At 47.4% G+C, this 13,386-nt stretch overlaps 1 protein-coding gene across 1 annotated transcript; it reads left to right on the forward strand.

Moving 5' to 3' along the window:
- The first annotated feature begins 88 nt into the window (after positions 1–88).
- AP4B1 (adaptor related protein complex 4 subunit beta 1) lies at positions 89–13,317 on the forward strand. The gene is made up of 10 exons (XM_050954296.1): positions 89–223; positions 425–649; positions 4,069–4,199; positions 4,837–4,984; positions 5,746–6,242; positions 7,046–7,129; positions 8,089–8,192; positions 10,085–10,292; positions 10,746–11,030; positions 11,325–13,317. The coding sequence occupies exons 1-10, from the start codon at positions 111–113 to the stop codon at positions 11,750–11,752; spliced, it is 2,223 nt and encodes a 740-aa protein (XP_050810253.1). The 5' UTR covers positions 89–110; the 3' UTR covers positions 11,753–13,317.
- Positions 13,318–13,386: the final 69 nt, after the last annotated feature.

Consider the following 13,386-nt stretch of genomic DNA (forward strand, 5'->3'; position numbering starts at 1 on the left):
GGTAGCGATGCAGTGCGCGTGCGTAGCGAGAGCTGTTCCGCTCGTCCGGTTGGTTTGGGGCGGGACTTCCTGTGCCGATCCGAAGAGCCGGGTGGGGTGGTGCCGCGGGGATGCCGTACTGGGGCGCGGACGATGCCGTGGCGGAGCTGCGCCGAGCCCTGTCCAACCGCCACGCGCAGGCCGACCGGCTGCGCTACCGCAACGTGCTGCTGCGCGTGATCCGGTACGGCCCGTGCACGCGCTGCCCCGCGGCTGGCCGGGGCGCCCCCCGGGACGGGCGGGTCGGGGCGAGCGGGGCTGGCGGCGGCCCGGGAGGGAGAGCGGGAGAGCCCCAGCCCCAGCCCCAGCCCCAGCCCCAGCCCTAGCCCTAGCCCTAGCCCTGAGCTCGGCTTTGCTCTCTCTGCTGCTCCTGCGGCGCTTTCAGGCGCATGACCCAAGGCGTGGATGTGTCCGGGGTGTTCATGGAGATGGTGAAGGCCAGTGCCACGGCGGACATCGTGCAGAAGAAGCTGGTCTACTTGTACATGTGCACGTACGCCTCTCTGCAGCCCGACCTAGCGCTGCTGGCCATCAACACCCTGTGCAAGGACTGCTCCGACCCCAACCCCATGGTCCGAGGCCTCGCCCTCCGCAGCATGTGCAGCCTCAGGTATGGGTGCGACTTGGGTGGAGATGGAAGCATGACCCTTCCTGTGGACTTGGCACTGGGCACCTAAGTGCAGCGTTGTAGCCTAGCTCTTGGGAACATTACTGTTTCCTAGGTGAATGCAGTCTGTTGTTAGTCATCATTTTAGTGATCTCCACCTGCCTGAGAAAGCGGCAGGGGGTGTGGGAGGTTCATAGATTCTAGGACTGGAAAGGACCTCGAGAGGTCATCGAGTCCAGTCCCCTGCCCTCATGGCAGGACCAAATACTGTCTAGACCATCCCTGATAGACATTTATCTAACCTACTCTTAAATATTTCCAGAGATGCAGATTCCACAACCTCCTGAGGCAGTTTGTTCCAATGTTTAACCACCCTGACAGTTAGAAGTTTTTCCTAATGTCCAACCTACACCTCCCTTGCTGCAGTTTAAGCCCATTGCTTCTTGCTCTATCCTTAGAGGCTAAGGTGAACAAGTTTTCTCCCTCCTCCTTATGACAACATTTTAGATACCTGAAAACTGCTATTGGGCACAATACTCCAGTTGAAGCCTAACCAGTGCAGAGTAGAGCGGAAGAATGACTTCTCATGTCTTGCTCACAACACACCTGTTAATACATCCCAGAATCACGTTTGCTTTTTTTACAACAGCATCACACTGTTGTCTCATATTTAGCTTGTGGTCCACTATAACCCCTAGATCCCTTTCTGCCATACTCCTTCCTAGACAGTCTCTTCCCATTCTGTATGTGTGAAACTGATTGTTCCTGCCTAAGTGGAGCACTTTGCATTTGTCTTTATTGAACTTCATCCTGTTTACCTCAGACCATTTCTCCAGTTTCTCCAGAGCATTTTGAATTATGACTTTGTCCTCCAAAGCAGTCACAATCCCTCCCAGTTTGGTATCATCTGCAAACTTAATAAGCATACTTTCTATTCCAATATCTAAGTCGTTGATGAAGATATTGAACAGAGCTGGTCCCAAAACAGACCCCTGTGGAACCCCACTTGTTATACGTTTCCAGCAGGATTGGGAACCATTAATAACTACTCTCTGAGTATGGTTATCCAGCCAGTTATGTACCCACCTTATAGTAGCCCCATCTAAATTGTATTTGCCTAGTTTATCGATAAGGATATCATGCGAGACCATATCAAATGCATTTCTAAAGTCTAGGTATACCACATCCACCGCTTCTCCGTTATCCACAAGACTTGTTATCCTATCAAAGAAAGCTATCAGATTGGTTTGACACGATTTGTTCTTTACAAATCCATGCTGGCTATTCCCTATCACCTTACCACCTTCCAAGTGTTTGCAGATGATTTCCTTAATTACTTGCTCCATTGTCTTCCCTGGCACAGAAGTTAAATTAACTAGTCTGTAGTTTCCTGGGTTGTTTTTATTTCCCTTTTCATAGATGGGCACTATGTTTGACCTTTTCCAGTCTTCTGGAATCTCTCCCGTCTTCCATGCTTTTCCAAAGATAATAGCTAGAGGCTGAGATATCTCCTCTGTTAGCTCCTTGAGTATTCTAGGATGCATTTCATCAGGCCCTGGTGGCTTGCAGGCATCTAACTTTTCTAAGTGATTTTTAACTTGTTCTTTTTTTATTTTCTCTTCTAAACCTACCCCCTTCCCATTAGCATTCATTATATTAGGCATTCCTTCAGACTTCTCGGTGAAGACCGAAACAAAGAAGATTATGATTATAGACTGCTTAGGCCAGCAGTGGCCAACCTGAGCCTGAGAAGGAGCCAGAATTTACCAACTTACATTGCTAAAGAGCCACAGTAATATATCAGCAGCCTGCCGTCAGCTTCCCAGCACCTCCAGCCTGCTGACAGCCCCCAGCAATCAGCACCTACTCCCCCTCCGACTGCAGTCAGCTGTTTCGCTTGTGCAGGAGGCTATGTGGGGAAGGGTAGGGGAGCAAGAATAGAGAAGGGGAAGGGGTGGAGTGGGGGCAGAGCAAAGGGTTGAGCAGTGAGCATTTCCCCAGCACATTGGAAAGTTAGCATCTATAGCTCCAGCCCCGGAATCAGTGCCCAGGTAAAGAGCCACCTATTAACCTCTGAAGAGCCGCATGTGGCTCTGGAGCCACAGGTTGGCCACCTCTGGCTTAGGCGTTCCAGCAATGAGGACACTCAGGTAGGAGAAGGGAGGTTATAGTCTCTCTATACTTGGCCTGGTGCAACTGCTACTGGAATGCTGTGTCTGCTTTTGCCTTCTGCAATTAAAGAAGGATGCTGATTAATAGGAGAAGGTTCAGGTAAGAGCCACAGAAATGACTAAAGGTTTTGAAAACTTGTCTAAGAGTAGTGGTTCTCAGCCTGCAGCCTATTGGCTGCTTTCAGCCCAATCAGCACTTGAGCTGTAGCCCGTGTTACATCCTCAGAGCCATCCATATAGGTAGCATTGGATGCAGCCCACAATGGTAAATAGGCCGAGAACCACTGTCTTAGGCTTTGTCTACACTGGAACGTGAACAACAAAACTCTTGTCATTCAGGAATGTTGGGGGGGAAAAAAAAACAACCCTGAAGGACAAAAGTTTTGCTGACAAAAAGCGCCTGTGTGAACAGCGCTTTGTCAGCAGGAGAGCTCTTCTGCCAGCAAAGCTACTGCTGTTCGTGGGGGGTGGAAGTTTTTTGTTGGCAGGAAAGCTCTCTCCTGCTGACAAAGAGCGGCTACACTGTGCGCCTTTTAGCAGCATGGTTGTGTCACTAAAAGGTGCATAGTGTAGACATAGCCTTAGAGTGTTACATTGAGGTCCTTGAATTTATTTAGTTTAAAGAAATTGGATGATTTGATCACAAACTATAAATACCTACTCTGGAAACCAATATTTAGTAACGGGCTCTTCAGTTTAGCACACAGGGATATAAGATGATCCAGTGTTTGGAAGGTGAATCTTAACCAGTTCAGCTAGAAATAAGGTGCAAATTCTTAACCTCGAGGGCAATTAACAATTGGGACAATTTATCAAAGGTTATGATGGATTCTCCACTGGCAATTTTTAAATCAAGATTAGATGTTTTTCTAGATATTCTCTGTGAGAAATAGAAATTAATTCAGGGTCATTCTATGGCCTGTGTTATGCAGTGGGTCACACTAGATGATAACAGGGATCTCTTCTGGCTTTCTAATGTATTCATCTGAATAGCAGTGTCTGGATATTATGGATGGAACTCAGGACTTCAAAAATGACACAAATGCCTTGAGTGTTTTCTTTATGCTGCATAATTATTTTAAAAGATGCAAAAGAGATGTGCACAGAATAGGAAATGGTTACCTGCGTGTAGGAAAGAGAACAGCAAGGAAAGCCCTTGGTTTGTAAAAGTGGTTGCTGTAGATGGGAGAGCCCCCTCGGATATCTTGAGGAATTCTGAATTAATCCAGAATGATACATGCTTATTCATAGGATGCCTGGCATACAGGAGTACATCCAGCAGCCCGTTTTGAATGGTCTGCGAGACAAAGCGTCCTATGTGAGGAGAGTAGCTGTTCTTGGCTGTGCAAAGATGCAGAAACTCCAGGGTGACACCGAAGTGGGTAAGTAGTCAGATTTTGCATTGGAGGAAGTGGGTGTATGGTCATACTTTGTTCTAGCGCTCTCACTGGGGAGAGGAAGATTATGCTTCTTTACTAGATAAGATACATACAGCTCATTTAGATGCTTCTCTTTAGTGTCAAGCCTCCCTGTTCGGCCTGGATTCACTGGGCTGTGCGTTGGTTTTGGATCCCACGGGAGTGGAGGCAGGGGGATGGGGGCAGCCTATGAACATAAGGCAGATCCCTAATAGAATCTGCTTCTTGGGCATTTTCGGGTCTGGCAGGGTGAGTTTTCACAGAGGAACACTCCTTTCATATCTGCTTCCTCACTGGGCAGCAGCTCTTCCTTTCCTGCTGCTTTTTCTGTGCTATGTGTGAGCCTCTTCCTCTAGCACCTGACTGCAGCACATGCGGTGATATTGTCTAGAGATGGCTCTTGAGAGAATACCTTTGCCATACTCAAATGTTACTGGAAAGTCAGGGGTGTTTGTAGTTTGCTGGTAACAAATCTTCCTTCCAGGTGCTGTGTCATGGCCCCCATATTCCTGAGGCTGCTCATGGACATTCATTGTCTTGCCTGAATGGATGCAGTGCCTCTGAGTCTCTGTTGATCTAAGTGCCTTTTGTGTGTCTGCAGATGGCGTGCTGGTGAATGAGCTATACAGTTTGCTTCGTGACCAGGATCCCATTGTAGTGGTGAATTGTCTGAGGTCTCTAGAAGAGATTCTGAGGCGAGAAGGAGGAGTTGTCATCAACAAGCCCATAGCCCATCACCTTCTCAAAAGGTCTGTTCTCTGTGTGAGAAGCTGGAAGTATCACTTTAGTGAGATCCCCCTGTGTTCTGTATGTCAGCAGAGCAGATGTCACAGCTCCTGGCAGAGCTGAGAGGACGCTTTGGAAACAAATTCCAGTGCTGTAAGTTGTTCTCTCCCCACCCCCCCCAAAGATAGGAGAGTGCCAGATTAACCTCACTGTCACATGTGAAATCTGAGGCCTTCCCAGTGATACACAGAACCAGCCTCAGTTTCCAGGAGAAGTTTGTGACCAACTATCGGTTTATTTAGAATTATAAGTTGTATCATGGCTTATCTAAAGCTTCTTTCTTCCCTGACAACAGTTGGGGCACATCAGCATAGGACCAGCTGTTCTAGCCTGTCGGTCCCGCTACATCCCAATACATGTAACGTGGCAGGGATGGTGTCCAGTGTCTGAAGGAATCAGCTTCTCTTCAGACAGGTCTGGGTTGGTTTGGTCAAGGGAGTGGCATCCTTTCTCTTTTGCTCTAGCCATGCACCTTCTCAGTGTTTCTCTCAGGTTTAGTGCTTGAGGGCAGGTGTGAGTGACTGAGACAGAGTTCAGCTTCAGCGTGCATGTGAACTGACTGGTTCCCTTGAGGGAGAACACTGGTATCCGCATGTACAAACCTGGCAATTGGTGGGTGTGCTGAAACCATACAAAGTGCAACAGCTACAGGCTCTGCCCTGGAACGATCCATGTGTAGTGCTGCATCTTTTGTGACCTGTTTACCGTGCTACTTTCTTGGCAGAATGTCTGACTTAGACCAGTGGGGACAGAGTGAGGTGCTGGCCTTCCTGCTGCGCTACAAACCCCGCAGTGAAGAAGAACTCTTCGACATCCTCAGCTTACTAGATGGGTCCCTCAAGAGCAGCAGCCCCAGTGTTGTGATGGCAGCCACCAAACTCTTTCTGGTATTGGCCAAGGACTTCCCACAGGTACAGACAGATGTACTAGTTAGAGTGAAGGGGCCATTGCTGGCGGCCTGCACCTCCGAGAGCCGGGAGCTCTGCTTCACTGCCTTGTGTCATGTACGCCAGATCCTGAGAAGCCTGCCTGGCCACTTCAGCAGCCATTACAAGAAGTTTTTCTGTTCCTACTCGGAGCCCCATTACATTAAATGTCAGAAGATGGAAGTGCTGTGTGAGCTAGTGAATGATGAGAATGTGCAGCAGGTGCTGGAGGAGCTGAAGAGTTACTGCACTGATGTGTCAGCCGAGCTTGCCCAGGGGGCCATCTTTGCCATAGGTAAGAGCTCTGCTTCTGCTTCAGAAACAGCCGGGATTTCTCTCTGAAATCTCCCAAATAGGCCTTTCTCCACTGAAAAAAGCCTTGGCCAGCGACGAAAGAGCACTGTGTGTCAGAGCCGTCCTGGTGTGCCGCACCCCAGGCTGAGCTAGATCCCCAGAAATACGAATGCATTCCTGAGCCTGTGCTGAGCATTTCAGAATTGCTCTGCCTGGGCCAGGGCCCCAGAAATGCTAAGTTGCTAGCAAGCCATTGGCTCCTGGCAGGCTGGGCTGGACTGATGTGCACATGAGGTGACTTTACCCACCCACCCATCTTATTAGGGAGCATGAAAACATGGAATCATAATGAACCTGTGGGGTGGATGGGTGGGCTCTACATTTCTGGGTAGTGCTATGGGGGCAGAGTTAAGGTTGTTTGGAGTCCCTAATAATTGCATTTAAAATGTTATTGTTTTTTAATTGTGAATGGATTCTTCCCTTAGGTGTACCAGGCTTTCTGTCATTTGTGTGTGTGCTGAGGGAACTAGAGCATTCTTCTGAGGATTTTTTGTTTTCATTTTTTTGGCTGTAGTTAACGGTATCATAGAAGATTAGGGTTGGAAGGGACCTCAGGAGGTCATCTAGTACAACCCCCTGCTCCAAAGCAGGACCAACCTGTAGATCGTTTCTCTGCCGTAATAGCAGGCTAACAAGTTTTCAGACGAGGGAGAATATCACTCTAACATGACTTTGTGGTGGATAGTGTAGGTCTGTCTGTTTCTCTGACCAAAGCTTGACTTGTTCCCCTTGGTGTTTTCTCAGGCAGCATTGCCAGGACATACATAGAGCAGTGTGTGGGGATTCTAACGGAGCTCCTAGGGCTTAAGCAAGAACATATCACTTCAGGTAAGGATTTGCTGCTGGCTAAGTTCTCGGGTTTGCTTGCTTCACACTTTCAGGAAATGGCCTCAACACCAGGACATCTAGATTTGGTAGGGTTGTGTGGTTCTGGGCTGGGATTTGGGAAATTCCTCTCCAGGTGACCACAAGATGATCATTTGGTGTGGATTCTAACCTAGTTGGCATCTTCCTTGTGTGGACTTTATAACTTCTCCTATCTTAGCCATCTTCCTTGTGCTTAAGCGGGGACTGGACACAGCTCCATCCACCATGTGATGTGGACTGAACCGGCTAGCTCAGGGAGAGAGGGACTGTACTGAGATATTTTAATGGCTCTTTTATAAAGGTCAAGTTGATTGAAATTTCTGACCTTGAAGTTGTTTCCCACTGGCTGCTTTAGTCTCTGCCTCTTTTGTAATTTGTTACTGATGTAACTGACTCTGCTCTCTGGTTTTCCTGCTGCTTTCAGATTTAACATCATTCACTGTTTCTCTTGCTTCTTTTGAATAATTTTGCTCTACCTTTTATGAGCTTTCAGAATTACAGGTTTTTCTAGTCACCAAATGAATTAATTTTCAGAATGTATTTGCAAGTTTATAAGTTAGCAGCAGTTGCTATAGAGTGTTGATGAGACTCACTTTAAAACACTGTTGCTGTGAGACAGTCAGACACTGCCTTCTCAAGGACAGGGGATGGCTGGGGGAGATTGCTTCACTGCAGCCAAAGAAGCAATCTTTGCCATTTAAATGTTTTATTTTGGATAGGGGAAGCAAAGGCTTTGCATTTACTATGGCAAACCCCAGTGCTGTGAGGCTTTGAAGAAAAGTGCTCCAAATAGCACGAATGAATGCAGCACTGACCTGGTTCACTCTGAATTGGCTAGATCTGATAGGTGATGAATTGTTTTCTTGGGTGGTGATTTTAAAAAGCTGCTGTTAGATGCTGAGCATTCTGTTCCACTGCAGCTGTGGTGCAGGCTTTCCGGGACCTGGTGTGGCTTTGTCCCCCGTGCACTGAGGCTGTGTGCCAGGCTCTGCCCAGCTGTGAGGAGGCCATGCAGGACAGCGAGGTAGGGAGGCTTCATGCAGTTAGCCGAATGGCGATATGTCTCCTGTCATGTAGAACTGATAAACAGAGCCAGCTCTGCTTGGAGTGGCCAAACAAGTATTTGAAGGGTGTGAGCACCAAGGAGGGAGAGGAATCATTTGGGGTGGGATGAGGGAGTGTGCCTTTGTTCAGTTACGTCCCATCCCTCCTAGTCAAATTCAGGCTGAATCTCAAGAGCATCTGAATGATGGGATCTCCTCAGCTGTAGAAAAATGTCTCCATGGGGTGCAGGGAAGCTCTGGCCTTTGAATCTGTGAGCACCTGCTGCTTGGCAGTTTAGAGCAGCACTGTTTGCAGACCCCTCCTCAGTACAGTGATGTCAGCCAAGTTGTCTGTACGTGGCCCCTTTTGGGCTAGGACAACAGAGATCCCACCGCTTCCCTTAACCCCAGATAACCACTGTAATTAGGGCAAATAGAAGTGTGGTCTGGGGAACTAGCCTGAGAACTAGGACTCTAGAATTCTATTCCAGCTCTGACATGGAATCATGCTGTTGCCTGGGTATGTCCCATCACCTCTCTGCTGTCGTTCGCCGGTCTGTAAAAGGGTATTACAATAGTCCTGCTTCACAGGACTGTTGTGAGGCTGTTGGTTCATGCTGGTCCAGTGCTCTGGAGAGGGAAAGTCTGGTATTAAGTGCTGGGTGTTTCCGTGTTGGCTGATGTTACTATTTAAATATCGGAAGACTCTTGTCTTGAATATTTCTCTCTCCAATAAACAGTTCTGAGCTGAGCACCATCCTGGTGGGCTGCAGCCAGGGGTTCCCAGTCCACCTGATGCTCCAGTGATAGTGATATTCTTCTCAGGGGTACCCAGAGTTATGAGGTACCTCGCTAATTCCTGCCCTTAGCATGAGGGAGTCTTGTAAGTGCCTGCTGCACCAGCCCCCGTAATACAAGCACTGCCATCCAGGTGTCCGCAGGCAACGCGCACTCTCTACAGGTTAGCAATAGGCATGTACCAAGCTTCTGGACTACCCAGCTCCTGTTCCGCTGAACATTCACAGAACTCAGCTTCGCTTCTCCCGAAGGAACAGTACACACCAATTTAGACAAGATTTAACTCAGGATCCCCACTGCACTTAACATGCAGCACTTAGATAAAGTTATTGTTTTCACTATAAATCTATCAAAGAGCAGAGATTCAAATGACAGTAAATAAAAATATTAGAAACAGATGGTTACATGTAAAGGAAAATCACAACATGATGTGCCTTTTAGAGCCAAAACTTAACTCCTACAAGATTGCTTAGTCCAAGTCCTTTTCTCCGTGTTTTTAGCCAGAATGGCTGAGATCCCCCTTTCATAACCTCAAGCTTACTGACCACTTGTCTTCAGAGATTGAAGGATGCTGGGATGTTTCTGTGGAGCCCCCCATATTCCAGACCAGACCTATGATCTTTACCAGAAAATAGGTTTCTACCTCTCCCCCAGCTGTTCTTGTTAATTTCCTTCTGAAGTCTCTGCAAGCTCTTCTTCAGCATTTGATTTAGTATGTTGTTAAACTTCTGTTGTAAGACCCATGGTACACAGTGGTCCACCAGGTCTCCCATCTCCTGTCTGGAGAAGTTTGTCTCAAGCCACAGTATCTTTGAGTGACCTGCCTTTATCTACAAAACCTAGAGAACATAATTTTCAGCACATATACATAACTCACGCTTTCCTTACATACATCTTGCAATGATTATGGCCACCAGATGACCTCTTTTGGTGAACCCAGGGGATCCTTGTACTTCTATGTATCCCTGTGCCTTCTGCCAGTTGGTGTCAAAGGTCCTTGGTCACAGGTTGTACTAGGAGTGCAGTGTGGAGTGGCTTGGCTCTGAGCATCCAGTGGTGTTGTTTGACTCCCTAGGGCAAGCAAGCGCTGATCTGGCTCTTGGGAGTGCATGGGGAGAGAGTTCCCAATGCACCCTATGTTTTGGAGGACTTCGTAGAGAATGTGAGATCGGAGACATTTCCAGCAGTGAAGATGGAGTTGCTGACAGCTTTGGTCCGACTCTTCCTGTTTCGTCCTGCCGAATGCCAGGACATACTTGGGCGACTGCTCTATTACTGCATAGGTGAGTATGTCTTGCTGAGACTCTCACGCCCGCAGCCCTATGATCAATTTATGTCCGGGCACTTGCTGTATTACTGCATAGATGGGTGTGTCCCTGCTGGGGACTCTCGCACACACTGCAGTGACAGATGGAGAATTTTGTGGCAGAAACTCCTCAGCTCAAAGATCCAGACTAGTTTTAAAATAAGTTTTTGACATCCTCCTATGTGGATGCAAATGCAGAATCTAGCCCCCTTTCTGTCCGTCTCTTTGCCCTTGCTCCTGTTTACCACCTTGCTGCTGCTACTCCTGCTGCTGTTTGGCCCCTAGCTCTGCAAAGTGGTAGAGGAAATGGACAGCCCTCAGGATCCAGGTGTAAGCCTGTTGGTATGTACCAGCGAAGGGTTGTCCATTGAGGTCTGATCTATGAATTCTAGCATGCCCTGAGTGAACGTGTGTGTGTTCATCTTTCCAGAGGAAGAGACTGATATGGTGGTACGGGACCGGGGCCTGTTCTGCTATCGTCTCTTACAAGCTGGCGTGGAAGAAGCGAAGCAGGTGCTGTGCAGCCCCAAGTCTGATCCCTCTCTAGGACTCCTGGAGGATCAGGCTGAGCGACCTGTGAACAAATGGGCTTCAGAGTTTAACACGTTGGTGCCCATATATGGGAAAGCACATTGGGCAGTTATCACTGCTAACTGGGCAACGGAGCCGCGCTGCGGAGGCTTTCCCTGTGCTGCTCCCATGACTGCAGGAACAGGTAGTCACACATTCAGCTAGAAAAATATCTTCCTCCATTGATAAATCTTCCTATGTTTGACCCTCTGGGAAGATCCCAGGTTTCAGCACTGAAACCTTGAGTATAAAAGGCTGTTATGGGGTCTGAGCCTTTCACTTAACACTTGGCTGTCCACAGTCTGCTCACCCTGGTGGGATATTGGAGGCATTACACTTCCTGGGTTTGTGTTGCTGATAGGTTCGTCAGACACTCTTGGTGATGCTGTGGGCAGCATTCCCAATGCCATTTCTCACCCTGTTCCATATTTGATTTCAGAGTCACTGATTTCAGAAGGGAATAAGGAAGTTCTCCAGGTTCATTCCGACTTGGCTGGCTTGACTTTAATCCCCAAGGCACACCTGACTGCGGAGCAGTTTGAGAAGACCTGGCTGAGTCTGGATGTGAACTGCCGGCAGGCTCTGCCCTGGCATGGAGCTGCTCACCCAGACACCATACAGACTGCGCTTCAAGTTGTCCACATCCAGACTATTGCTATGAGCAAAGCTGGTGCCCAGCCATGGAAGGCCTATCTCAGTGCCCAGAATGAGTCTGGCTGTCTCTTCCTAACAGAACTGCTGCTTGAGACTGGGAACTCAGAGATGCAGGTTTCAGTGAAGCAGAGTGAAGAGAGGACTGAGGCACTGCAACACTTTATCTCAGTGTTAAGAACTGTAATGGGGACAGTCCAGGGGCTGAAATCCTGATTCCTCTAAGCCCTACTTGGAGCAGGCTCACTTGGGGTGTAGGGAAGATTTTTTCTATGGCTCAGTGTGGTGTTACTGAAGTTAAATTGCTCTTCTTCTAAACTGTTTGTAAGACCCTTGAACAGCCCTTGATCTGCCTTAGAGCTGCCATTAGTGCCAGTGGGAATAGTGTGTGGCCCAGGGGCAGCATATGGTGTGAGTGTAGCTAGTTTCCTCACATACTGCATTATAACAAGTGCATGGGAAAGATTCAAAATCCATCAAGGTCTCACAACTCCGAAGGCTGGGGGATGGATCATCAGTCTGGTGCTTCTGATATGGTCACTGAAGCAGGAGCAACTCCAATGCTAGTTACATGAATAAAAGACAGATTAAATATTGGCGTCAGATCTCTCTAGAGAGGACTGGGAGTGGAGTAAGCTGATAGCCGAAGGAATTGGGACTGTGAGTAGTACTTCTTCAGGACCAGAAACAAACAAAAGTCAAGGTGGGCATAGCCCCGGTTTAGTTAGAATTGTGTAACCAGTTAAAAGCGTTTTTGAGAATTTGAGCCTGGAGTTGCTTCTCTCATGTTAAGAGGTGCAGAGAGGGCAGAATAACTCCTTGGTTCTGTTTCTAGAAGAATTTTCCAGTGCTTGGTTCCCTTCTCAAGGGATTTAATCTGTCCGTCGGTGGATGCAGTTCTGTGGGGAGCGTCCCTTCAGGGTTAGGAGCTCAGCTTTAAAGGGATTTGAAGTGGGGGAGAGCACCTGTTTTCTAAAAAATCAGGATTTTTTTATTTAAAAAACCCAAATGTATTTTCTAACTGAAATACATCATTGCAGAGGAAGAATTTACCTCTGTGAATTCCCACCTCAGCTTTTAGGTTCTGTGGTGATGAAACTATAGGAACACCCAAGATTGAGTTATCCTAAGGCCACAGTGGGCATGAATTAATACGGCACAGCCTGACTAGGTCACTAGGCTAGCTGACTCTTCACTGCTCATGCTAATCTTTGCACCATTGCAGTTGACGTAGCTAACCTATATCTTTACAAGAGGAATATTTTGTTTGTTTTTTTTAAGCCAAGTTTTACCCAAACTTGTTGCTTTTTAACTAGGACTGTTATGTAAAGCTTCTTATGCTTAGCAACACTCATCCCCTTTGCTCATAAAATCCTGCAAGTGCTCTGTCCAGCAGTGTGGTGTATCACGTTCCTGGTTTTATTGCTGCAGCTTTAGTATTCTTTACATCCCCCTGCTTTTGGTCAGTTATTAATTCCCTACTAGATCCATGTGGGGCAGCTTGTCACAGGTATTTCTCACAGCCATGCATAGTCTTGTGTTTCAGTATTTTTTCTTTTTCCCTCCACTTTTCTGGTTTTCCTTGTTTACTATTCCCATGTTTCTACCCAGGTGCGGCATATTCTGCTTACTCTTTATTTCTTTAAATGTTTATCTCCGTGCATTTGTTATAGTTGTCCTTGGCTACCTCATGGTCAGGCTTTTTTTCTTAATCCTTTGCTTGTTTTTTGCTGTTTGTCTGATCTATTTGAGTAAAGCACCAAGTTACAGTGATGCCCTAACTGCCGAGTGTGATTGTTATTGGAATTGAATTAAGCATTCTCACCTGTTCAATTTATTGAAAACATGCA

The sequence above is a fragment of the Gopherus flavomarginatus genome, chromosome 5, assembly GCF_025201925.1.
Source record: "Gopherus flavomarginatus isolate rGopFla2 chromosome 5, rGopFla2.mat.asm, whole genome shotgun sequence".
NCBI lineage: Eukaryota > Metazoa > Chordata > Testudines > Testudinidae > Gopherus > Gopherus flavomarginatus.

Excerpts from the sequence above, each read along its gene's own strand:
- AP4B1 (XM_050954296.1), top strand. The coding sequence starts at position 111 with ATGCCGTACTGGGGCGCGGACGATGCCGTGGCGGAGCTGCGCCGAGCC. Across the intron at positions 4,200-4,836 it reads CCAGGGTGACACCGAAGTGG|ATGGCGTGCTGGTGAATGAG; the intron begins GTAAGTAGTCAG and ends GTGTGTCTGCAG. Across the intron at positions 8,193-10,084 it reads AGGCCATGCAGGACAGCGAG|GGCAAGCAAGCGCTGATCTG; the intron begins GTAGGGAGGCTT and ends TTGACTCCCTAG.